The 27,969-nt window shown below is 39.9% G+C and overlaps 1 protein-coding gene across 1 annotated transcript; it reads right to left on the reverse strand.

Annotated features, from left to right (window-relative positions):
- Window positions 1-115: 115 nt before the first annotated feature.
- Window positions 116-27,969, reverse strand: LOC148053363 (uncharacterized). The gene is made up of 4 exons (XM_087775545.1): window positions 27,806-27,969; window positions 12,878-12,999; window positions 3,884-3,961; window positions 116-2,383 (listed from the first exon to the last, which is right to left on the reverse strand). The coding sequence occupies exons 2-4, from the start codon at window positions 12,978-12,980 to the stop codon at window positions 2,253-2,255; spliced, it is 312 nt and encodes a 103-aa protein (XP_087631671.1). The 5' UTR covers window positions 12,981-12,999; window positions 27,806-27,969; the 3' UTR covers window positions 116-2,252.

The raw sequence follows: 27,969 nt of genomic DNA on the forward strand, positions 1-27,969 counted from the left end.
GTTTATGGCTTAGCTTGTCAGGGTAAGTATTTGGAATGATAAAACTTAAAAGAATGCCTTTTAAATTTAAGCACAAGTTTACAGTAATCGTCCAAGTAATTTTTCATCCTGACATGCATGCAGCAAGCTCCTACCAGGTTCCATGTATCTAGCTACAAACGCTAGATAAGCAGAGAGAATACGGTTGTGATTTAATATGGACACAGTATTGCTCTCCATCTTACTTTTTTTTTTTTTAAACACCATACATTTGAAAAGAGGAGTTGATTTGCAGAATTGTTGGACGATAATTCAAATCGTGCTTGTAAATGTTGAATTATTTCAAAAGGTAAAGTTATATCGATATCTTTTGCTCAGACAGAAGTGGAACCATGCTGTTAGTTTTTTGCATCTCACTAGTAGATTGAAAATCATCTTGGTGAGAAAGACCATTGTATAACTCGGTTCCCAACATCTTACAGTTGAGGGAAGTCTTTTAACCTTTATCGCTAAACCTCAGTTTAGGAAAAAGATTTTCTTCTGAAGCCTTAAGGCTTAAGAACTGGAAGTTATTAATTTCATACTTAGCGATGTACAACTCAAGTAACGCTTCAATTAGGTTTTTATTATCTTACAAGGTCTGAGCACAAGGTAATTGCTTGCCTATGTTCATAAAACTTCCCATTACATTATTTTACAAGTCAGAAATCGTAGAACTCGCCAGTCTTCAACCCGCGGCTATTTTACTTCCCAGTATCTTCATAAGCAGTGCTATCAACCATCTTTTTCCACTCTGCAGTAAACTTTTCCTCCATTCAGCTTGCAGAAATCTGGTAATTACCAGTTCTGAGACAGGTCAAGCTATTTAAATCTTTCACAATACAGTTCTCAGCCTTTCTTCATCAGAAAAATATAACACTGTAAAACTTTTTGGGTATTGTGAAACGTTGGTAATTCAGAAAGAACAGATCTCTTCCCATATCTCTCAACTAACCCCTCGAGCCCCAGCAGATGCTGTTCCTCCCCAACCTCGTTCCCCCTCCCTAGGACCCACCGTGCCCCCACATGCAGGAGTTCCAGCTGAGACCTAGTGCCTGGGGACTAAGAGAGTGCTGCCGACAGGGAACATCTCATTTCCAGCGCTCTCTTTTTCTTCCAGCTTTCATAGAGAGGCAGCATAGGCAGCAGCACCTCAAATCTGGGCAGGAGGCCAAGGGAATAAAGCTAGATATCTGTTCATATCACTATCTATCTCTTCTGACATCAGGTATGCTTAGAATCACAGCCACCACTGGTCTCTTCCTCTCATGCTAGAGCAGCAGGCAAGTCCCACAGCAGTCCTGTACTCTCTTAAACGAGCTTTGGCCACTGATAGTCCAGTTTTGACGTGGTTTAAGAAAAATAATTTGGGACGGGGACTTAAAAATAGAGGTCACAAAACAGCCGTCATGTAACAATACTTTTCTGGTATGAACTTCACCCATCTTCTCTCACTTCCTATTTTCTTCCACCATAGTGGAATATACAGCAAGGGTCAACAGCCAAGCTTTCCTTACAGGCTGTTGCTGTGGCTAAGTCTGAAGTGCAATCTGTGTGCATTCCTGTTACATCAGAGCCTGAGTAAAGCCTGAGTCAACTCCCCAAGGGATACCAGATTTTCCTTAAGACAAACAGCATGATGCAAACAAGCGACTGAAAATGCCAAGGGAGCCAACGGTAGGGTGACAGATTTAAAGGCGATACTCTCCTCTTTTTGTGACCACTATTTGTCCTGACTGAAGTGCACGACATTTGAAGGTTCTGGCAACGATGAGGCAGTAAAGAACAACGCAGTTACCCTGTAATTCTCAGGCACACAATGATTTGTGTTTCAGATCCAGTTATCTCTATTGATTTGTCTACATTGATCCCCGTGAAAGCAAGAGACAAATCAGTCACTGAGCTTGCACACACACTGCCCCTGGAACAAGCACAGAAGGGCACAAGTAAACTGTCCTGGAACGCCTGTAGTATCAAACACTGTGCACAGCACTTCGCAGCCAAATTTCATGCAAGCCTTTCATCTTTGAAAAATGTATTACGCCACTTAAATAACTGAAAGTGTTCCTAGGAGTCCCAACTCTGCAGATATTAGGATCTCCTTAAATTAAAAGTGGCCCTAAGAGGCCTAGCTTTAAGTTAATCCTCCTTCAACCTGGGATAGCCTTGGAGACTTCTGTGTTCATGATGAAACTGGCTAGAGTAGGCAAGGTAGATGAAATTTCAGAGAGCTTCTAAAGAGATTGTTCTTCCAAAGTCAATATCCTTTCAGTTAGTTTTATGCTGTCCTTGTGCATCTGATTCAAGTACTGTTCAGTTTTTTGGATGGCTAAGTGATTCATTTTCTTTCTCTTCTCCACATACCCTGCAGGAAAAGCAGATGGCATAGTCAGCACACCGGGTATCTAATAGACAATGATACAATAAAGACTGGCAGTAAGTTTTAAAATTAAGCTATGATAACTGTTCCCCACAGTATATTTAAAAATTAAGCTGTGATAACTGAAACCCACTTCTGTTTATGATCAATGGCTTTTTTTTCTTGAAAGGAAAATTCAGACCTACATTCATATTTATTACTAACACTTCAAGGTAGCTTGTTATAGAAACGGCACAGAAGTGGTATCCGTTTCTTATTTGCTTATATATGAAGATACTTAGTTTAGGCTTTTCCCAATTAGACAAGATCTTCTATACCCCATGAAAATGCTGAGTGTATCTTAAGAGACTATTTTCTCATATTATGAGGAAAAGAGTTACAAACTTAAAAAGGTATATTTTAAACAAGTTCAAGTAAATGCAGTCAGTTTCTTTAAAAAAATCCAGTCTTAAAATGCTTGAAGCCATTAAAAAAACCCAACCTTCAAAAAGGAAACAAAAAAATTCGAGTCTAAACCCATTTCTTAACATGCTAAGAACAAGTTCCACATTTAGGCCAGATTATCTGATCTTCAGGGCTTTCTGCAAAGTTATTCTTTTTATTGAAGCTTTTGGAAGGATGGTAGATTTGGGAAAAAAGTGAAGGAGGCTTCACGGGCAGCATGCCTGGCAGAAAACTGTACAGAAGTTTTAGAACAGTTTACTGGGGCCACGTGTTGGTAAATGTGGAAAACCAGTTCCTGTGGTAAAAAAACCAAACGCAAACCCTAAGCATATGTGATCATTTGGTCATCCAAACTTAACACTGTTTTATTCCAAAATGAAAAGTAGATATAACAAATTGTTAGCACAATTTCCTCAAGATTTTGTTTCTTCAAGTAGGATTTCATAACATAGTCATTATGAACATTACAGCAATGAAGGACTTATAAATCAAACCGAGTAAGGCATGAAAAGATTTTACCTAACCTCAAGTTAGTTTAGCAAATGCATACTACATCAATGATTTAGTTATTCAAAGGCCTCCAATTTCATGCTGTTTCACATTCCAAACATTAGAACCTCCATAAAATAACTGTTCTGCCAGCTCAATTCCAAATTCCAGAGCATGGGAAACCTTTCTTCAAGGAACATCCCTTGCATTGGTTTACTCTTATCAAAAGCACAAAGCACAGTAGAAATTCTTCACAAAGTACCAGTGAGAAACTTTAACTATATATTTGACATGTAAAATTAACAGTGTTCTTATGAAATTTTAAAATTAAGTTTATTTTCAAGAATAAATTAGATTAGATTAGTTTGTTTCTTAAGGCCAGAGATAGGATTTGAATGGACAAAAACCAGCTGCTCTGTGGTTGTGGAGTCTGTCATGTCATGTCTCCCCCCACACTAATGGCCATTTAACAACTCTTCAGCCTGTTTAAACTGGAAAACCCTCAGACTGAAAACAGAACAAGCCAAACGGGTTAATCTCTATCTAATTTACCTGAATCTGAACAGGTGGAACTGTAATCTTCTGTGTCTGTGTCTAATCCGCTGTTGTTCACTGCTTGTTCAGTTTCCTCTAAGTTTTTACAAAGAAAAAACCAAAATTACTTGATGTCCAAAAGTGTGACCCAAATTACTAGTTTTCCTGTATTGTGAGAGATACTAGAGAAAGTAATGGCTTGCTGTAGTTTTCACAGGATTCTGCTATTTCCTTCCCAGTTCGGTTAAAACTGCTGCTGTAGCAGCCACACACCACAGTTCAGTGGACAGCTGCTGACTGAAATGCTATCTATGCTGCAACTGCAATTGCAGCTGTCATCACCTTTGTTTAGTTAGTAAAATGTAATCAAGCTATTTTTGAATTTGCATCAATGTTTTTCCCTTGCTGGGCTGCATATTCTTCCCCACACAAATTAGCCATTATGTTGAGAGCATACATTAAACAAAAAAAAGACAAAGCCACAACTGGTAGTCTTCTGTATTTTGCAGGTGTAAGAACTCAACACAGAGAGAGCATCTGGACTTCACAATTCTGGCAGATTCTGTCTGTGGTTTGCACATGTTTGGTGCCTTATCCTGAAACTTTAATGTAGTCTCAGCAATGTATGACTTCCTCCTCTCTCCTCATCTAGGTAAGAGCTACAATCATATCCCAAAGTCACCTTCTTTAGGGACATTACAAATAACAATTTAAGATTTCTTTCGTTTCCCTGCTCATCATTAAGGTCCTCCACTCAGTGCTGAGGAATAAGTCTCAGGCTACGGTGCTCTGTATCAGTGCCAAATATTATGAACCCGAAACTGTACTCTAAAGCTGTATACTAAGTTCTTCTTTTACCAAGGCAGTCACACAGGGAGGACCACTAGGACGTTCAACTTGCAGATTTACTAGTTCTTCAGTAATATAAGCCCCATAAACAGAACCATCTTTTTTCCCCGTGAAGAAACAAAGCTTTTTCCCCCATGTAACTATTCAGAAACTGCTGTCCTCTAGTTCTCTTCAGCTAGGTGCTGCTCCTTCAAAAACACAGAGACAACACTGCGAGCAACCTCAGGACATAAAAGGCTGTAGTTTGGTAACATTTTCCCCTCCCGACCTCCCCCAACAATGCCATGTTATTCAATCCTTTCCACTCCCTCCCTGCTGTGCTACTGCCTGCACTATGCTACAATAACTATTACATCAAGGCAAACTGGATTTAAAAAAAAAAAAAAAAAACACAAAAAAGAAAATCATTCCTTCAACACCCAGGGGAGAGTAAATTTTTAACCTGTATCAGTTCTATAATCCAGTTCAGGTAATTCAGATGCAAAAGCAGTTACATCATCCCAACTGAAAAAATGGTCTAGGAGTAGAAGTAAAGAGCTAGGTAGCTTGAGCTAAGGTGTATTATACTTTGACATTCTCTCATCTCAGTGAAGGATTTATGAAGAGGGATAGACTACAATAAAAGCAAGATAATTCTGTTTTCAAACACTTTAAATCATAGTATGAAGCATAGGTTAAACCATATTCCAAGTGCTTGGTATTTTCCTGGTCAACACAGCTAAGTGCCAAAACAAAATTCATGTCAACAAGAAAAAGAAAGTATTAGAAACAATATAGCCTTGGGTTATAAGAAATCTCTTTATGGAAATAAACAGCAGGCAGAATATGGTATTTTTCTTGCTAGATGTTCTTGATTTTCGCAGCTTCTACTCCAATGTCCGAGTACTCAATCTGTATTGGATGGATGTATTCTGGAAAGAGAGGGTAAACCTGGGTGTAAGCTGTGTGGAATCATAGAATCATAGAATCGTTAAGGTTGAAAAGGACCCTTAAGATGATCGAGTCCAACCGTTAACCAATCACTGCCAAGTCCACCACTAAACCATGTCCTCAAACATAAAACGCATAATTTCAGCCACGGAAAAAACATACTTTTAGACCAATTTTCTTCAAGTTTTTTCCAACAGTGAAAACAAACATAGGAATTAAATCCAAACACACAGCAACTCTTCCGCTATTTTTAGAAAACCCCTTCAGTTGCAGAAAACATCAGGGATACTTCCTGTAGAGTGTACCCTTGCCCACTCTTAAGATACCACCAGTGTGCTGCCTTACTTGCACTTTCTTACATGCCTCCCCTACCATTTCCAGGGAAGCTGCATCTCTTCTGAGGCCAGAAGAAAGATTAATTAAGAGATTTATCCAATCCCATAAATTGTCTCTTTAGCAAGCCTTTACACTTAAAGATTTCCTGCCCTTTTAACTTGCCAGTTTCCCTACCTTTTCAAAATCTTGGTTTGTCAAGATACTCTTTCCTAGTTAGTGAACTTGAACATTTTTATTGCAGATTGTTTTATTCTGACCCTGACTAAAGCAGATCTCAGGCTTAGGAACTTCATTATACAGACTAGTTTCTTCCCACAACTATTCAGCAGAGTACTCCAAATCCAGCTGGCTTCAAAAATCTTCAAAAACAGTTGAAAACTTTATGATTACTGCTGTAAAAGCTGTATTTTTAAGAGGACAACTAAAATGGTATTATAAAGCTAGGACTAAATCCTGTTTCCTGTATGCATTTCTATTGAAGCCTGTAGGAGATACTGTGGAAGCAAAATGAAAGCATTGTTTGTGTAGTAGTTTTAACACTATACTAAAAGCAAAACCAAAACAAGAATGTACTCAAATATGCAGCCAGGGTAACCATCAACAAGATAGAGAAAAACAATGTTTCTCTGTGCCTACAGACATAAAATTACACATCTATTGATACTTCATTTAAAATTTTCAAAAACTTGCTGTTAGATCTGTGGAGTTTCTCTGGAAAAAGGAAAAAAACCCCAAACATCTATAACCTGACAATAGCAGTTTGTAACTATGGCTAAATCAACATGATGTAACTTGAAAAATATCTCTCTCGTATTGTGTACACAGTTGCCAGGTGACGACGAAGCACAGAGCTCTCCTTTTGAAGGTTCAAAGGCAGCGGAGGCCACAAATCTGACATACAGGCTCTAGCCATGGTTTGCACAGGATGACTCTCTGTGAAGTCTTTTTTTTTTTATCCTCATTGTGAGGAGGGGTGTTTCTACTTAGTATCCATAGGACAACACTACCAAAAGCAGCATCAGGTGTGTGACCAGCACCCCCTGCTCCTGGTAACATGGTCAGCATAACTAACACCATTTTATAAGGCCAGCAGCCATTCTCTGGGACCGAGCAGGTCACGTATTCGTTCCCTTTCTCTCGTTATCAGGCCACAAAGGTCCTGCGAACCAAGTAGACAAATCAAACAGATTTCTTCTTCACCTCCCTACGGTCTTCAAGGCTCCTGGGCGCCAGGCCCATTTACTCCCTTCCTTGCCAGCCTTGAAGGTCCCAGGCACCCGGCCAGCCAGGTGCTGCTGAGGGCCCCATCACAGGTAACAGCACACAGAGCACTGCCTGTAAAATCAAGCAGTTGCAAGTCCTAAGTGGGGAACCTGGACCAGAGCTGCTGCTGGACAGCGAGACCCGTGACCCCTGGTGACCAGGGACGCCTCCACTGTCGTCTGCTTCCTCCGAGGACTGAGGGAGTGACTCGTGCTCTTTGATATGAGTTTCGACTCCAGATTATGACTGTTATATTGATACAGCAAACCACGTATTAAGATTTGACCTGACATGCAGAGGGTCCGGGTGATTAGAAATTATAAGTTGTATGACCAATGCTGCATTACGCTACTTACAAATTGTACCACGTTGATTCTGCTTGTAGAAATCCTGTGCCATTCTAACCATAAATTCTGTGCTATACTAATCATAATACCCTGTTAAGAAAATAAAGCTTTAATTGTAACTACAGCTTAGTGCCGCCATCATTCTGCCAAGGATCCCTAAAAGAACCTGTCTGTCCCCTCAGTGTCTGGTGCCACAGGTGTGGATACATTAGGACTGAACACATGAACTCAGTTTACATGTACGCCGTATGTATCTCTACTACACAGCACGGATGCCCAAGTCTTATGGAGACCTTTCTGACTGGGCCAGCCACCTACTTTCTCTCAGGATCGGGGGGCCGGAGGCCAATCACCTCCTGTATCATGCATGTGCTGCAAGTTCAGCGCCTTCCCCCAAATACCAGACTTACTGTTTCTGCATAGAAAGTGAAGAAAGCATTCACCATACAACCAGTCTAAGAAGTTCCCATGAATGCTGTTTCTACTATCAGTCCACAGTCAGCTCCGTTCTCCTGAAAAATACTCTTTTCGCTGTCAGTGTAAAGTAAAACAAAGGACCAAGAGACTTTCTTCTCTTCTCTGAAAGATGTGGCAGCGCTCTGGGAAGGCTGCTGTCACCTCAGTAATGCACCAGTCCACATCCTGCCTCAAGCTGCCAAATCAGCTATGTTAACAGTTGAGCCTTCCAGATTTAGTGAGTGTTAGTTGTGGGACTCCAGCTTCTGACTCATCCTCACTGACAGGACAGCTGGAGAGGCTGAAGACATCCGACAGAGGCATTTTGAGTCACCCGACTACCTAAAGTATAGAATCAGTGGGGTTTTAATCAGAGCCGAACCCTATAAATATCCATTTGAGATAACTCACATAAGCTTTACACTGCTATACTTATTCACTAGCACGAGGGTTTGAAGAAAAGGCTGCATCATAGAGGAAATTAATATTAACGGGGGCAGACAGACGTGCCTTTACAAAAAAGGCTGGCTAACCCACCAAATTTTGGATACTGACATGCCAGAATTGGCGTGTTATGTACAGGTATTTAAGATTTACTTTCCCAAGCATGCTGCCAAAGGAGATCCAAACCTGGATACAATGCTCATTTGAACGTCAAAGGGTTCTGACTTAATATCTGCCTTGCTGATCCAGATGAAGCAGCATCAGTTCTGCCTATTTCTTCTTTCCTGATGGAACCTAGGTTTGTGCCAGTAACGTGACGGTTTCTGCTCATCCTTAAGCAGCTGTTGATGAGAACAATATGCCCATCTACTAGTACAAAGCTGTCTATACTGACTGAAACACAGCACAGAATTCTCACTTCAAAACCTTTTCTTCCCTGGGGAAAAAAGTGAACTGTGTTAGAAAATGCTGATATTAAATACGAAAGTATTACTACATACAAGGCTGTGGGTGTATGCTGCTCTACTATTTAGATACTGATCTGGAACTGGTAAAGAATACAGAGATATTGCTATGAATCAACTGTTTACTCAAGATTTTTTTTTAAAGTTATACATAGGCGTTGACAGACAACACTAATTTAACTACAGTGTTATTGAATGAACCATGCTATATACTGACAACAAAAGATAAGGGTTTTTTTTAAACAAAGAATAAAATTGTTTGTTGCTGCATAAACAAGTAAAGGGCCAACTCTTAAACCCATGGATTTATACTGCAGATGGCAGGAGTCAGAGGCTGACAGGCACTGTGTATGCCTGGCCAGTTCTATTTACTATTTTATCTCTTTTCTCAAGAGAAAGCTTCCTAGGGAAAGCTGTCAGAGCACTGGTAAAAATGGAAGGAACCATTATATCTAACCCTACCACCTGTTTTCCCTTTTTCAACTGTGGGATCACAAGGTCTGGGACTCTTGCTTAACAGCAGTTTAAGTTCAAGGCTCTGCCAGAGCAAGCATTCCTCCTAAAGTACGCTCAATAATCCTGAGGAGCCCACTGCGAAAAATGCAACTTGTGAGCTATAGACAACTAAGTTTGTTAGTATTTGTACCTCAGTGGTTATTGATCTAAAGCAAGAAGAGGTGGCAACCTCTGCTGCTTTGCAAATATACAGTGTTTGATACCACAACATCCCAAAATAATAGTTTTGTTTTGGATGAAGATTATCCAATGAAAATCACCCACCTCTAAGAAAATATAACTTACTAGCTGAGTTGTGTCTAACAGGCATGTATCCTCTTTTTAGGCTCCTTCATTTCACAATGACTTAGGAAAAACACTTAGATTCTCCTTAAGTGTGATAGAACTTCTTTCACGCTGCCTGCCCTAATCACAAGTAACCTTTTGATCTTTCCTCTCCACACAACACTAGGCATTCTACAGGAGAAAATTTCAGATTTGCTCCCAAAGATGCTCTCAACAAATGTGACAAATGCTGATTTTAGATCAAAATCTTCCAAATGAGATTTTTAGTTAAAAAACAGAGGCTACTTGATTTTGGGGTGGTGGTAGAATGTGTTCAGGACAAATAACACCACAGAATTTTATATTTGATGATTATTGTTAATGACTTAACACATCAGTATCTTAGCATCATCATTCGATGCACTCTAAAAACATTTATAGGCAGATGGACTGCAAGGAATGTGAGCAAGGAAAGCCAGCTCATGCTGTAGGGAGGAACACATAGTTCTGGCATACTAAAAATAAAAAGAACGCATTAACACACCATATGCTGTGCAACAGCAAATAGCATTATTTAGAAGCGTTCCAATAAAAGCTAGCGATGGTAAAAGTTCAGACCTACTGAAAAAAAAATAACAAAACAAAGGTGACTTAAGCCAGCCACATGCTTCACTGCATAAAATAAACACGAGTTTTATCTAACAATTTAGTTTCTTTCATTCTACAAACCTTAGGATAACATACCCAGTTAAAGAGTTTTCCTTGTTAACAAAGTTACTAATCATGGCGGACAGGAGTTGAAATACAACTGGTGAAGCAAATTTTACTTTGTGCACAGCCCATGACTATTTTTTTTCTTAAATGACCGATTCGTCTTGCACCTCAGTTGTAGTTTCTTTCTATGGAGTAAGTTCTGTTTTAACCTCTGCATTAGTACTACTATGCAGATGCACATTCCCTCTCAAACTGGATGAGCAAAGCAGTAAAAAAGGGAGAAAGTCTTTACTAAAGCAAAGTATTTTCTTGTAAGTAAAATTCTTTATCATCACAAAATCACGTAATTTCAACTCAAGCAATATTCATTTTCAGCGTTTTTGGAAGCCACGGGCAACGTGGGTGCAAGAACATGGGTGCTTCTGAAGTGTGCGTGCATAGTAAACAGTCAACAAACAAGCAATTGTTTTCCATAACTTTAAACTGAAGCTAGCAACCAGGCCTGGATTATTTCTTAGAATGCGTGAGTTAATGATCTTGCAACTGGAGAGAAGCCTAAGGAGGCTCAGGAGAGGTAAATGTTTTAAGAAAACACTTGTTTATAGAACCACTTCAAACTGCCACACAACAGAGAAGGTCCACCAACTGTAGCGTGGACCCGGATGAAAAACTCTAAATTTAATGACACCACATCCTTGTGCAAATCTTAGTCTATTTTTCACTTCGTTTATGGAATGGTTGTAGCTACACATACCCTGCAGCAGAGATGTGAAATCAGTTAGTTACGCTCCAAATTCTTCAGGGCTGGCAGCAAGCTTCTCAGTCTCAACCTTGTTGAAGTGCTCACTCACACTGTTAGGAAAACCAGCTCCAATTACAGGAGTACACACATGGCAATCACTACATTTTCTTAAGTTTTTGTTCTGTTCTCTTGGTGTCAAAACACAACAGAGGTCTTCCTATTGACTTATTTGGTCTTTTGCTTTGTAGTAAAGTAGGTAAAGCGTGGAATCAAAACAGGACACCTTTGCTCAACAGCTCTTTAACTCCAGTCCATCAGAAAACAGAGGGAAATGCAGTAGACTTAATCCATATTAAAAAGCTTCAGTAAGTTACTATTCTGCAGCTAAGCCTGTCAGGTAACGTGACATCAGGAAAAACATAGGTCAAGGATTAAAACACTCTTAAGCACATTCTGGAATGGTGCATTTAAAACAAAAGATGCATGGTTCAAGTTCATTAGATTTTACCTGACAGATCTCAAGGATTTCTGAACTGTCTGACAGAACTACAGTTGATTCAAAGCATCAAACAATGACTTCACATGTCTTTGTTTTCTTCCAGAAGATATATTTCATTAGCATCTCAGATGGAAGTGTCAGAGTCCACAATGTATGTTCATCCTGGTATACCCGTATGCTGAATACTACTTAAATTCCCTTTTAAAAATATAACTGGAACATTTGTTCTTAATGCAACAGAGGAGTTGCACTAAGAACTGGCATTTGCCCTCTCACCAGAAAGTAAGGCAAAAAGGAAAACAACATTCCCACCTCAGACTAACACTGAACCCAAGCTGTCATTCTGAAGTCTCTGCTTTTGTACATGGCAGAACTCCATTCACATTCAACAGCAAGAACTAAAATACATGTGTCTTTCACAGCTCATTTGGAGCAACTGTTGGACCACAATAGCTTACATGCACTGAACACCTTCCCCTCACCACTGCCTGCTTCTGCTTTAACTCCACTTCCAACACAAACAGAAAACCCAAACAAACAAAAAAACCCCAAGACTCACTTTTCAACTCATAACCTGCCAAATGAGAGGGAATAATACCCTGAGAATCAGCAGGCCTGTAAGGAAGAAGTCTCCACAGAGACAGAACAAGGGTCCCTTTTCTCACCCTTGTTCCCGTCAACATAATGGACTGCTCCCAGCCCCCTCGTATCTGAATGGAGCTTTTAGAAGCTCCATTTCTTCTTCTTAACTCATGACTAGTGTAGGCCAGACAGTGAAGGGGGGTGACAAACTTTTTCAAGCAATCTCATTCCTCTTTTCCCACATTCAAACATATGGAATGCCTACTAACCCTTCCCAACATACACTCCTGCCCCACATAATAGTCTGCCCTTCTACTACTTTACCCATTTTTTAGTTCAAAATCAGCTAACACAAACCAGCTATGACCACAAGCTAGGACATGCTGAACTAACTGTCATGAACCAGAACAACTTCAGGCACAGCTGAAGGCAAACAGGAGACAAGGAGGAAGGATATTAATTTAACTTGCTTACAGCAAAGCTGTCCCCTCATTGTTACACAGAGACCAACAATGCTCAACTCCAAGATCAGTCTTTTTCCTTGCTTAGATAGACCTAAGAATTCTGGTACCATTTTGCCCTTAAAATTAAGTGCACCGCTCTTACTCTTCAGCCATCCTTTTCTATGTCTGAGATGTATCTGCTCTGGCTCTTCATTGATCGAGGCCACCAACTCCAGCTTGAACTCTCTTTCTGGTTCCTGTCCCATCACACTGATTTTCCAAACTCTGAAAGAAAAAAAAAAAGGCAACTCAGTGATTGCTTGTAGGCAAAGAAAACTTTGCCCTGTATCAAGCAAAACAATATTTATTATTGCAAAAGCAATATTTTCTTTGAAATAATTAAATCTTTATTCAGTGTAAAACAAAATAAAAATAAAATTCAAGATTATATGGTCCTATTTAATTTATTACACAAGGAATTATCCAAGTTAAGTTTAGGTTATTCAAAGAATGTAAGGAGGAGACTGATACAGGCACAAACAGGGAAATGAGGATACCTAATGACAATACTGAATAACCTCTAAGATGCCCTTGCTTCAGCATTGCTAAAGGGACAACAGAGTGGATGGATCTCCAGTAGCTTACTCGCTCTAAGTGTAGATATTACACAGTATATGAAGGCTTTGAACTTCAGTCATCGATAACACGGATTTGCTGATCAACATCAACAAGGATCAAGAATGGGCTTCCTAACACTGTATGTTCAAATTCAAAAATCTGATACATTGAATTTATCAAAATTCCTTTTCAACAGAAAGTGAATTTTCCATGACATTTTGATCATAATCACTACATTTAACTCAATTATTTTTGTCCTCTTAGTTGTTCAGTGTTTTTATGGGAACCTTTGTAGGCAAACTAACCACCTCATTATCCAAAGAGCTTGAGCAGCAACAGCTTAATATCTGTCATGGAAAGGAACATGGTCCTCTGATGACTACAGCTGTGAGGCCACCAAGTTATTTTTCTACTCTTTCACCAAGGCACACTATTTTTATACAGTCGCTCAAACCCCCCTTATCTCTGAAGGTTCCAAACTACATTTCAATCAATATGTTAATTGTACCATGAGTTTTCAATAAATAAAGCTTTTCAAACTAATCCAGAAAACAGATGTGGCACTTTAAAATTCAGTAGGGAACTGAATGAACCCCAGTAACAATCCCAAGAATATTAAAAAAAAGATGTTTTCATTTAAGTACATTTTATCCTTGCTTGCTCAATTACAGCCCCATACAACTAGTACATAAAAGATTAAACTCAAGTTACACAACAGTCTTTCTCAATATTTCAGGTAAAGCATGAAGTAGCATAGCAATACTTAATGTAGTATATCTTTCAGGAAGTTAATGTTTTCCAAATGAGTCTAATAAAAAAAGCTAACTCCTCAATTTCCACATATTGAGATCACTGTGGTAACAGTATAATGTGACTACTAAAATATTTTTCCTACCACTTTGAGGTTCTTTGTCTCAAGACTGAACAAATGCCCTTTCAACACTGCATGACATTAACTTGAATGCTTAAAAATAAACATATTCTCAAGAACAGCAATTTAGAATGACCACATGTAGGTAGTAAGAATTACTGTCACGTAAGGCATAATTTCAGAATGCCATGAAGAATATGCTTTTTCAATCAGGTATTTGACACTGAAAAACACACATCAGAACATATTAGACCTGATCAGTTAAGCTTTTTTTTTTTTATTTAAAAAAACCCAAAACATTAAGACTACCCAAAAACTGCATTGGTACTATGCAGAATGGGGCAAGAGCACTATTACAGTGAGGTCCCAGAAGTTACTCCATACTTTTCAGCTGTAGACATTCCTTACTGCTTTCATATAAAATTATTTGCATCTCACATCAGTAATAAGAAAAACAAACACACCGTAAAAATTCCATTATCTGCATCAGTGTTGTTTTAAGACCACAAAAAGCGACGATGATTATTACCAAGCTAAAAAAACTACCGAGAGTTAGACCACAGGGTAAAATGAAAAACGTCTAAGGGAATTCTTTTTGTACGCCCTTAGGAAGCACTGAGCAGTACTGACTCTACACTAAGTAACCACTATGCTTATTGTAACATCTAAGCTACAAATTCAAGTGTAGACTGAGTGTAGCTTCAGCTACAACAGAGCAAATAGGTGCTGAACACCACCAGTTACTCTAGAGAATAGCTGTAAGTTCTTAGGGTTTGTGGTAGAAAAGTTACTGGTTAAGAACACAGGAAAAAAAAAAAAAAACAGAGAAACACAAGAAATTTTATGGCAATTTGAGACCAGTTGTTTTCAAGCACTGTCTCAAGTGTGTGGGTCTTGAATGACTTGTAAGGGGCCTGCAAAAGATAGCTAGTAAAAATAAACCTAAATCTGCTAATATTGCAAGTGCTACATGTGTATATTCTCATCCATCCCAAATTTTCTAGGAGTTCCATTCAGAAAGAGGCTTGAAACAGATTCAGACGTAGACTACAAACACTGTGAAGTTTACTATGTTAAAAAAGTTCTGAAAAAGGTTTCCCTCATTTACAAGCACTTGTATAGAAGTACAAAATTTAAATCACTCAAATAGCTATAGAGCAAATCCATGATTCGTAATCAAAAGGCCTTTTCTTTAAGTAATTTCTTGTCTTCTCATGTGTGTATTTTGCAAAGTGAATAAAAACGCACTACTCTCACATTTAGTTTACTTCAATATCAAGAGAGAAAGTGTTTCCTGGACTGGATCTGACAAAAACGAGACTAAAATTCTAAGAGAAACCTATAGGAGGTACCATTTTAATGACACATAACACAGAAAAACACCTGGGTTAGATGTTTTCAAAAAGTTAAGTTTTACCATCTGTTTCACTTACTGTTTTTGTGGCAGGCCTAGAGTTTGACTATAAGACTGCAATGCAACATTCAGGGAGGGAAGGAGTGTGAACTGGAGAAAAGACCACTTGTCACTCAATAGTTATATAAAAAAATAATCCTTCCTACATCAGCCTAACTCTAGATGTTCATTCGTAATCAAGACAAGCGACACATCAGAGTTACTGCTTGTAATCACAAGAGTTACTGCTTGTAATCACAAGAGTTACTGCTTGTAATCACAAGACAAAAACTCAGAACCATGATGTGGCATTAATTATATTAAATCTTTCCTAAGATTAAGGATGCTCTAACTTCCAAAACAAAAAATACTTTGAAGATGTTGTGAAGGGAAGGAAGAGTCACAGTGCTGACATCCAGTGAAGGTAAAGATAATCTACTGGTAACTGACCAAAATTCATTTAATGTATTATCTTCAAGAGCCATAATAAAAGCCTGTAGTTTTTGGAGAAGGCTACAGCTAGAGGGATATCAGATACTTCACCGTTCTTCTATTACTTATAAAAGTATCATAATTTCAATAACATTGAAATCTGGCTTCTTCAGATAATCATTAGAAGACTTGGGGAGTGTTCGCACATCTTGCTAGAAAAGTAAATGCACGCAGTTTATGAAAATTTATGTGTGTTGGGGCACCATGGCTATGCCTTCTGCTCTTAAAAAAAGCAGCAGTTTTTTCAGTGACTAATTAGATCGCAGTAAAAAAAAAAAATCAACTAACATACTGGAAAGCCATTAGCCATTACGTTGCCAGCACAAAACTTTTTATTGCTAATGGAGCAGATGTACTACAAGGATTGTTAACAGCATATAAACCAACACGGCAAATACTCACTGCAAAGCAGCCTTGCTGGCTCCATCATCTGTAGCTGCCCAGATAGATATGTCATATTGATACTATTTATATATACACACATACTTGTTTATGGGAAGAGGAAAGACCTTAAATATTCCACCTGAAATACCTCAGAGTAACCAGGTATAAGTAAGGAATTTTAAAGAGTAGTAATACAAACCACTGCTAGATATTCTTATTTATTTATTTAAATCAAGATATATCTTAGAAGTCCATACAGCTGGCAATTACAGGTGGAAACCAGTATACTCCTCAGTGTTAGAGGTACGTAAGTTGGACATAATCACAGTTTTAAACTATCTAAAGTTTTATGTTTTAGCATCACTCAGTAGCTACGGTTACTCACTGCCTCAACAGAGCTGTCAATGCCTCATTTGCTTCTGTTTAAGATCAATAACTTCCTTCCAAAGGGTTTCCCCCCCCCCCATGAAAATTTAAGGGAAATATTTCAGTAGACCTTAAAAAAGCTCAACACTGACAGAAGGAGAGGAGAAACTAGGATTTTTGTAACACTAAACTACTCAAAACAATCACTGAATGCTTCCTTCATCATGAAGTAAAACCTATTTACATGAAAACAGAGATTATCTATGGAGATATCACAGGGCAAGCTAAGAGATCATTACTGACACATCCTAACACCTTATGAGAAACTAAACTCAAAAGCAGTTTAACTATCTCAAGAAGGAAATACATCCTGTGTAAAGTAGGCATGATAAACAAGTTCCTAATATCCTTCACTTAGTAACTGAAAGGCCACAAAAATATGTCATCCCATGAAGCACTGTGTTGCTCATGAACAAAAATAAGTTTTAAAGCAAACAAACATGACATAGTGATAAATTACACATGCTTATACATGAAGCATGGATGACCTTTAGGTTCCCAGAATTATAAACCTGGGTCTCACGTATTAAAAACATGCACTGAAGTGATGTTGAAAGATGCCAGAGGCACTGCAAAGTGAAATTTTCCACTTCAATTTAGATAAATTAATTTTGTTTCACAATTTACTTAAAGAAAAGATCACATTGCTTAAAGAGGACTTCATCACATCTTGAATATAAAAACCCTAGACCTGAAAAGTGCATATGGCAAACAACAGAGGAGGGAACTGGAAATTGTACACAGAAGAGCACATTGGTCAGCCTCGGTAATGGTTGCCATGTTGTTGCATCCTTAGCTCACCAAGGCTGCAAGTCAGGCAATGTTTCTATGGAGAGGTAATGCCTTTTATTAGACTAACTAATATAGCTGGGGAAAAAAGACCTGATGTGCATCTGGGCACATAAGCCCTTTGAGGTCACCGTGTGACCAAAAGCTTGCCTGGCACCCTGTCCCATTATAAGCCAGTCTAATAAAAGATAATTACCTCCCTCCACAAGCCTCATCTGATATATATTATTATACCACATGCAGTCTCTGCAAAGAGATGATAGTGAAAAACCAGAATACTGGTTTAGCAAGAGTCATGTGCCATCATAATACTTAATCTCTCACGACACTTACAGCACCTCATCAAAATGTCACGAGCAGCAAAAAAGCTATGCCAAACAAGCAAAAAGCCCTCACATACAGGAAGATAGTACATTCAGGGAACTCCCTAGATTGAGGGAGCAGCACCCTACTTGCTTATTTTAAGTCTGTGATGCAACGTTATGGAAAAAGGCAGCAGGAGGAAATTCAGTCCCTGGGAACATGGAAGAACTTAATTATCACGGTAGTATTTATTAAAAGGAGTTCTTGTATTGCAGGAGCTGTTTCTCTTGGAAAAAATGCAGCAACATGGGAAGAAAAGTTAGCAGACAATCCATCCACCCTGAACAGATGAAAAGAGACAGTACTTCACCTGGAGAAGCAGAGATTATGGAAGTCCAAGCTAGTCACCTTGACAACCTCCTGAATTAGCTTTAAAGGTCAACTCTTCAAGAAAGTACTCAAAAGCCCTGAAAAGGTCTCAGTGAGGTACCAGTCTTCAGCTGGCTCCTTGGCTTTCACGGCCAAGAGTTCTCTCAGAAAAGCCTCAAGTTGCACAAGAACATGTTAAGCAACTTAAGTTTCCCAACTTTCTTTTACAATATAGGATTTAAACCTCTGCTTAAGAAATGCACTCTCATAATACAATTGCACATCAGACATAACTGTGTAACCCTCCAACCAGCATAAGGCACCCCAGGCATGCTACATTTCAGCCACCTTCAGGCATCTAAAAAGATGATGTTTAAGGTAATGACTCCAGATTCAGCAAGCCACGCACATCCAAAAGGAAATTTATCTCATACTAGAAGAAGGTGACTTAAGAGATTTGATTTTCAAACAAGAGTACCTCAGTTTAGCAGATCGCTTATTTCTTCAGTTGTCTACCCTGCTAGATAGTTGCCTAGCTGCTCTTTACAGGAAATAATCTGTGCAACAATTCCAGCTAGACACCAACATACTAGATACATCAACACAGAGAAAATTATTATTAATTTGGCGAGTACTGGGATCCTGAAGACATTATTTGGGAATGTAGATCAACATTGTTAAAAAATGGCAATGCTTTACATAACACAGATGCAGTGTCCCAGCCTACAAAATGCAGTATATTGCAGGCTGTTGGCTACCACATTTCATTATCAGATCAGTCCAGCCCCATAAAGCAGGCCCCGGTAGCAACTGACAAGATGTACAGTTTCATAATGGAATAGCTTTCCGCAGTGAAGACTAAAACTGGAATGACTGTTTCCCAACACTACCCGAAGAAAGAAGGATCTTGACTGTTGAGGATGGTAGCACAGAAAAGAAAAAAACCTCCCACCCATAAACCGAGAAAGAACCCACATGCTCAGAGTCTTGATACATACCAGCTTTAGAAGGATTCGACATACTGTTTTAACGATTGAAGTGTGTAATCTATTACATCCTGATTTCCTTGAACCTGATGAACAACGGCTAACACCTTGTTGACCTCCTCCAGATCATACTTACCAATTTCTACACAAGGTAAAGGTCCCTAAAACAACCAAAACTGAACACTGAATAAAAGCAGTGAGAAAGAGACAGAATGACTGCTTAAGTTCTTTTATTTAGCATTCCCCTTGGATTCTCAAAAGGCTTATGAAAAGGAAAGAAGCATGTATATGTGACCAGCACCCCCTGCTCCTGGTAACATGGTCAGCATAACTAACACCATTTTATAAGGCCAGCAGCCATTCTCTGGGACCGAGCAGGTCACGTATTCGTTCCCTTTCTCTCGTTATCAGGCCACAAAGGTCCTGCGAACCAAGTAGACAAATCAAACAGATTTCTTCTTCACCTCCCTACGGTCTTCAAGGCTCCTGGGCGCCAGGCCCATTTACTCCCTTCCTTGCCAGCCTTGAAGGTCCCAGGCACCCGGCCAGCCAGGTGCTGCTGAGGGCCCCGTCACAGGTAACAGCACACAGAGCACTGCCTGTAAAATCAAGCAGTTGCAAGTCCTAAGTGGGGAACCTGGACCAGAGCTGCTGCTGGACAGCGAGACCCGTGACCCCTGGTGACCAGGGACGCCTCCACTGTCGTCTGCTTCCTCCGAGGACTGAGGGAGTGACTCGTGCTCTTTGATATGAGTTTCGACTCCAGATTATGACTGTTATATTGATACAGCAAACCACGTATTAAGATTTGACCTGACATGCAGAGGGTCCGGGTGATTAGAAATTATAAGTTGTATGACCAATGCTACATTACGCTACTTACAAATTGTACCACGTTGATTCTGCTTGTAGAAATCCTGTGCCATTCTAACCATAAATTCTGTGCTATACTAATCATAATACCCTGTTAAGAAAATAAAGCTTTAATTGTAACTACAGCTTAGTGCCGCCATCATTCTGCCAAGGATCCCTAAAAGAACCTGTCTGTCCCCTCAGTGTCAGGTGACAGAACAGAAGGAAAATGAGGTTGAACAACCACAACAAACTTGCGCACTTCTAACATTCACATTAACTGAAACAGGAGATTAAAATTCCAAAATGAGTGTGCTGTTTATACAGCTCTTTAGACACAGATGTTAGATTTGCAGAAATTGCCAGCATTTCAGGATCATACACAATTGTGCCTTCCAACATAGTACAGTTTGTGTCTTTTGACATTTTTAACTGAAGATAATGTATTAGGTTGCTCAGCATGAGAAGTTTTCTTGTACCACAGTGCAAATACTGAGGACTACAGAAGCTGTAGTCATACTGTCTGCAACCAGAATAACTTAAGAGCAGCAGTGCTAACTCACGTTCTCCAGCAACATTTGATAAAGGCCTCTCATGCCTCACAAGGTAAATATGACTAACCAAGAGTCCAAGGCTAGAATGCATCCGTATCTGTGAGTTGTGAGATATCCTAAGACTAAGTAGAATATTTAAAACCTATGAACAAAGTCAGGATATTATTACCTGGAAACATAAATTGAAGTTACTTACTTTCCTTTTTATCTTTGACAGCAACTTTTCCCATCCTTTTCTGAAAAAGGGATGTTGGTGCTTGCCAGAACCATATTGTTCTTGCTTAGTGAAGCCCAACTGTCCTGGTTTTAGCTGGCATAGAGTTCATTTTCTTCCTAGTAGCTGGTATAGTGCTGTGTTGTTTTGAATGTAGTATGCAAATAATGTTGATAACACACTGATGTTTTAGTTGTTGCTAAGTAGTGCTTACACTAAGTGAGGGACTTTTCAGCTTCTCATGCTCTACCAACTGAGAAGAGTGGAGGTGCACAAGAAGCTGGGCTGGGGCACAGCCAGGACAGCTGACCCCAACTGGCCAAAGGGCTATGCCATACCATATGACGTCATGCTCAGTATATAAACTGCGGGAAAGCTGGCCAGAGGGCTCCTGCTCAGGGACTGGCTGGGCATCGATTGGCAGGTGGTGAGCAATTGCATTGTGCATCACTTGCTTTGTATTTTTTTTTTATTAATATTACTATTTTATTTCTATTATTAAACTATCTCAACCCATGCATCTTCTCACTTTTCCAATTCTCTCCCCCATCCCACTGGGGGTGGAGGAGTGAGCAAGCAGCTGTATGGTGCTCAGTTGCAAACTGGGGTTAAACCATGATGCCAACTCATATTGCATAACTTTATGAAAGCCATTTAAAATGAAAAACAAGCACAAAGTTTGAGTTAAGTGGCATCACTTTGTGTCCAAATAAAAAGGCTAAACAAAACAGTTAAGACTCAGATTAGCAAGGACAACAGTATGTTCAGCTGCCAAAACTGGGCATGAATGTGGCCAAAGTTCTTATGACCTTCTGTGAAAAAACAAACAGACTGAAGTTTTCCCCAAAATGGGACTGGGAGGTGGGGAGAGAGGGGGAAGGAGAGATTCAGAATTTCAAGGCCCTTTACAAATACTCTAAAGTTTAAATAATAATTGAGGTTTCCAAGTTTGGACAAAACCCCAGAGTGAAAAAAATCAAACACCTCCCACACCCACACTCCCCCCAAAATCCACAAAAGCATGCCCCCATAAAACCTTTGGGCTATATTCTCAGCTTCCATAAGCAGATACTGCCCAGATTCTCAGTTCAAGTAAACTGCGCTACACATCTTGATACTCATTGAGAAACTGCTATAAACACAAAGTCTCTAATACATAAGAGTTCTTCAGCGTAAGACTAAATAATTCAATCCTTAAAAAAAGAACAACTCCCCTAACACACTCTTCTGCCAGCCAAAAAAACCCAAACTTACAACTGAGGAACTGAAAAGGAGAGCAGTTCACAGCAAAGAAAACTTTCAGAATATTATTTGGTGGCAGAAAACTGTAAGAGAAGAAAGTTAAAGGAATTGAAAGAGGAATATATGACAACTGTCCTCTGCCAAAATCTCAAGAGCTTATATTAGGTAATGTGAACATACGCATACATTCTCTTTCCTCCGCCAAAAATCTTATTTTTTAGTAAGTACGAAAATTTTCTCTGTTTATCTTAAACTTTTTATAGCTGTTTCTGGTGGCTGCCACTGAATTACCAAGCATAACAGATAAAATAATTTTTCCTGTTAAGCTAAGATGAATGTAAGAATTAAAGGCAGAAGTAGTTGAGTGCAAAAAAAACACACCCAAAGACTAAAAATTTGTTGCTGTCTTAGGATAACTAAAAATATTTATGAAACTTGTCACAATATTTGGAACAGTTTTTTTTCCACTAGGATGTGACAGACTGATTACTCAGACAATTTGTGCAAACAGAAAGTAGAAGGAATGACAGCAGGTTCTTGGAATGCATCTATAAAAAAGTTAGTGGAACAGTTTTGCTGGGTTGACTTGCCACTTACATATTTATGAGATGCTTCTAAATTGCACTCTAACCAAGAAAGAGAAACTAGCTAGGAAAACTAAAGTAGAAGGAAACTTTGATGAATGATCATAAAATGATCAAGTTACATTATTTTGAAAGGGGAACACCAGGATAAAAACAAAGATAAAAATAAATTCAGAGAACTGATAAAACAGACTTCATCAGTGACCTATAACGCATTAATAAATGAGACAGTAGATACGGCATGCTATAAGTTAGCAAACACTACATTTTTCTACAGAAAAATAAGAGGAACAATCATCTGACTGACAGGTTCACAGCTCAAGCCTTAAGACCAAAGCAAGTACTTTTCAAACCAAAGGTATGTATGCTTTAAGTACTGGGCTTTGAAGCTAAAAAGATTAATCCTGCCTTTGCTTCTAATCAACCCCTGCTGCTGTGCTCTGAGATAGTACATTGGACATGGCAATCAAGCAGATAATACAACTACAGCAAATCTGATAGAAATGCACCTAAGATGACTCAATGTATTTTTAGGGCTATGGGGACAGGCTTTTACAAATTCCAAAATCCCAAATTTCAGCATGCATGAGCTTAATCTTTACACAGGAACAAAAAAAAACCTCAGAGGAATAGAGAGAAGCAGAGGAAGTAGCTAGGTGAGGGCTGACATATATGGAAGACAGTGTAGAGAGGACAGATTTTTAGTAACTCTTCATTAATAGAAATTATTTGAAATACCAAAGTAGTATAAAATTTTAAATTATGGTACGCAATTTACAAAGTTGAGCTAATTACGTATTTTCATTCTTGCTCCACACTTGTCAGAAAGCCTAGCACAGCTTTCCAAACAACACACCGCTCTTCCGGCCAGTGGAACTGCTGAGCTAGTATCACAAATGCCCAGAATGGCACACCACTACTCCAACAATCTGGGCCTTTATTTGAGATCCATTTTAATAAACATCCTCTGTTTTCAGTCTTTTGAGTCACAAGAACAGGTTTAGGCTTGTACATTTCCGTTTCTTAAAAAAACCTATCAATCACCATTCAATCCAATAGTCTTCCCATGCAATTGCATTCAATTTTTCATTCCTATCCCTTGGCTTACAGTTACATCGTTATTACAGGTACCCCTTTCCCATGAAAAATTTCTCTTGGGGCAGGTCATCATTTCTTAAAGGACAAAAGCAAACTAATTCTCACCTTTTCATTGTGAGGTTAAATTACTAGGCTGTGCTTTCAGTCTTCTTGACATTATACTCCGATTCTAGATGATTACTTCCACTTTGATTTAGCGCTCCAATTGAGAATGACGGTGTAGAAGCACTAAGCGCTTTAGCTATGTTCCTTCCCATGCAAGGGAGTCAGACAATAAATACGAGGGCATCCTGAACCGTTACATACAGAAAGTGGAGGGAGTGCATAAAATTGAAGATCTGGGTTTTAAACTTAATCAGTAATGCAACCAAGAGTCACGATGAATGTACTTCAAGAACAAATCACATCAGTAAGCATATCAGTTAAGGCTTTTGTAGGAACTTCAGGTTTTGTAATTCAGTTCAGTGATTTTAAACCTTCAAACATACCTACTACAACCACTAAGCTTTTTTATTCATTTGTCTTTTCAAGCATATTATCACAGCCAAAGAGTGATAATTAACCTGGATCAGCTCCCTGAGCCACTTCCCTGCACAGCTGGCAGACCCTGGAAGGCAGCACAAGGTCAAGAAAACATACCTCAAGTCACTTCACTTGCAACTCACCTGCCTGCTTCTCAGCTCATTAACAGCAACTGCTGCAGGTCAGAGTGCTCTCAGGGGCCGGTTCTGTCACTAAGAGGAGCCAAGCAGGTTCTTGAGAGGTTAAGAGATGAAGCTTTAACTGGAAATAATAGGAAAGTTAACTCCAGTCCCTGCAGCTCATTTGGGAGACACTGTTCTAGAAAGGACAAAAAAAACAAAAACCCCCAAAACAACAAAAAAACCCCAAACCCAACCAAAACAAACCCCCAAACAAAAGCCAAACCAAAACACCTCCCCCCCCATCCCCAAAACTACAAATAAAAGAAAAAATACACCCATGAAGGAGAAAGGAGGGATGGAATAAATATTCAGAGATGTCAATACAAAAAGGATATTCTAGGCAACTTCTCCATCTCTCTTTAAAGAGAGGATTCACATTTATCCAGTGGATCTGTTACAGATCACAACGTTCTATACTCATCATATTAGCTGTATATTACATGCTGCACTGAAACTACCACAACACCACATCAGACAAGAGCTTGTGAACACCACTAACTTCTAACAGACATCTTATTTAAAAGATGCAGTGAGGGGCCCAAATACATTTCATTTACAGAACAAGCCACAAAATTAACATTTTAAAAGCCAAAAAGTTTTTATTGACTCAGGATTTCACAACCCCAGCATTTTAGTAATGAATGACAAATTATTTTTCACAACTCTTTCAGAAATTAAATTCTTCATTTCACTTATTTTAATGGAAAACTGTTAATATTAGTTAAATATACACAATACTTCTGCCATCACATGGTGTGTTTTCTGGAATCAGAGTAACTCGATGGCAGCAGTCCATGAAATACCTGTTGGTTAGAGAAGCCTTCATCAGCAGTTCACAACTTAAAAAAAAGTCTAAATACTTTTGACTCTTCCCCTCCAGCACACAAAAGTCTGTAAAGACAAAGATTGGCCCTTGCTTTTTAACTGTCATCCTAACAGAAACAGTTAGCCAGCCTGACCTTTGAGTTTAAAGTGACAATTCTGAAAGTTACCAAATCAATAAACCTCACACAATCTAGCCATATATACAGAGATATACTCTTCACTCATTCCGTCTCGGAGACTTCCAAATAGGAAACTCTCATACTTGACAGGTATTTTTAAATACCTCGGACATATGGTATGATTTTTGGGGTTGTCCTGTGCAGGGATGATCCTTGTGAGTCCCTTCCAACTCAGGATATTCTATGATTCTATGAAATATACAGAGAAGAATCAAAAGTCTCAAACCTTGACATCTAAAGCACCATAAAAAGCTCTCACGAGCAGTTATCAAGTTTCTTGGAGCATGAGCAGCAAGTCCTCTGTGTGAAGTCTTGCTCAGTGAGCCGTAAATTCAATACTATCCTAAAGTAATAAATGCACAAATCCAATGTAGTGTATTTAATTAACAAAGCAGTGATAAACGACGGTGAGATTATTTACTGATACAGTTGTCACATTCCTGCCAGTCATGGATTAAAAAGCTGTTTTCAGCCAGGACCATCAGTTTATCACTCAGCAACCTAAACATAACACAGACCTGGCTTCATGTAAATAAAACTCCTATGTCCTCTCATGAAGGCTATAGTCCTTCCCAAGAGGACCCTCCGCTGAGGCTGTCCATTCTGTTGCACTGTTCAAGTCATACATGCTGCAAAAAGAACTGTGCCTCACAAGCATACAAAGCCTCTTCATCATATCTCAAGTGAGCCAACCCACACATTTAATAGATCAAACAGAACCCATGCTTTTCTTGATGAGACTTCTTAGAAGGAGCTCCTTTGCAGGTTCCTACTCTTCCTCTGTCCCCTTTACTTTGCCAAAATTCCTCTCCCAGCCCCCCCATCTCCCTTATCTATCCACCTGGGTTACAGGCAAGATGTGCTGCACCTGACTTGAAGGCACTGAGACACTGGAAGTCTGACCAGTGTGCTCTGGATGACTGCCCAACTGACTACGGCCTCTTGCAACAGTTAAGCTGCTGAATTCCTTTCCTGTGTGGTACAAGTAATCTGTGACTTTCTCTTCCATGAGGACACTATAGGATTTTGTAAGATTTGGAGGGCCCTACCCCTTTTCAGGTGTCACAGGAGTGAAGACACACACACATCGTATATACTTCATAAAGGCATAGGACCTTTACAGATCAGCTGCTATCCATGATGGCCAGCAGAACTCATCAGCCACAGAAGCCTTTAATACTGTTGACCCTAAGGAAGTTGTGGGAAAAAAAAAAAAAAAAGAACCAAAACCCGATTGAGAAAGACAAGATCTATATTAAAGAGTACCAATTGCTGCATTTCATCCCTAGTACTTAAACATAGATGTCTGGATTATAGCTGATTTGTCAAGACACAACTAAAACCAACCAACTCTCCACCACCACCCACCAAATGGCTTCACTTCCATCTTTTCACCTAAAAAAAAAAAAAAATCACATAAGAACACACAGACCCCTTTCCTATTTAAGGCATTAGAAAAGAATGTTTTATTTTTTTTAAGAATCATCATCATTGTGGCATTATTACTCATACTGACATTTCCCCTAAAGGTAAGCAGCAGCCTCAAAAAAAGACCGTCTTGTTTCCATATTAATTAATTAATTTTAATGCTCTTTCAAGAGCAGAACAAAATCGACAAGAAAAGAGAGCATACATCTTTCCCAAGCTGTTTTCCTCAGCCTCGGGCAGAGTCACTGGGTCACTGCCAGGGACACCTTAACTACTCTCTGTGATGCCTTAAAGCGTTCATTTCTCCTGAGACACAGGAACGTACAGAACCCACGGCACTACCCGAAGACAGGCGTTATTAAATACTGCACTATCCTTGCGCAGCCTTCCTTTCACAAGCGGCTCTTTCTTCACTTGGGAAGACGCGTCCTAGCAGCCGGGTCAGGGTTAGCGCCGGGCCCTCCCGCGCACAGCCCCCAACCACTGCGAAACCCCGCCGCCTCCACCAGCTCAGCACGGCGCCACCGGGGACCCCTCCCCCGCCCGCCACCAGCGGTCCCGACGCACGGCGGAGGAAGACGCCGTTACCAGCGCCGCCGCACGCGACAGCGCGTCCCGGGCTCAGCGGGCTGAGAGTCCCCCCGCCCCCGTCACTAAGAGCCACTAAAACCCCACCGGCGGGCAGGAACAGCGGTTTAACGCGGGCAGGGCAGGGAGGCCGACGCCCCGGCTCTCCCTCACCGACCGGTGCCAGCTGGGAGGCGGCCGGGACGCCCTCACCTCGCGGGGGCGGGAAGAGGCGCCGCCCGCGGCGCGGCAAGGAGCGGGGCACCCCGCCGGCAGAGCCCGGGCTCTCCCGGGCCGAGCCCTGCGCCCAGGCTGCCCGGAGAGCCCCCACCAGCGCCCGCAGGCGGCTGAGGAGCCGGGGCCGGGCAACGGCCGCC

Source organism: Nipponia nippon, unplaced genomic scaffold (assembly GCF_047370975.1).
Source record: "Nipponia nippon isolate SJK-2023a ecotype South Korea unplaced genomic scaffold, ASM4737097v1 scaffold_4, whole genome shotgun sequence".
Taxonomy (NCBI): Eukaryota; Metazoa; Chordata; class Aves; order Pelecaniformes; family Threskiornithidae; genus Nipponia; species Nipponia nippon.

Excerpts from the sequence above, each read along its gene's own strand:
- LOC148053363 (XM_087775545.1), bottom strand. The coding sequence starts at position 12,980 with ATGGGACAGGAACCAGAAAGAGAGTTCAAGCTGGAGTTGGTGGCCTCG. Across the intron at positions 3,962-12,877 it reads TAGAAAAGGATGGCTGAAGA|AGGAAACTGAACAAGCAGTG; the intron begins GTAAGAGCGGTG and ends GTAAAAACTTAG. Across the intron at positions 2,384-3,883 it reads TTCCACCTGTTCAGATTCAG|GGTATGTGGAGAAGAGAAAG; the intron begins GTAAATTAGATA and ends CTTTTCCTGCAG.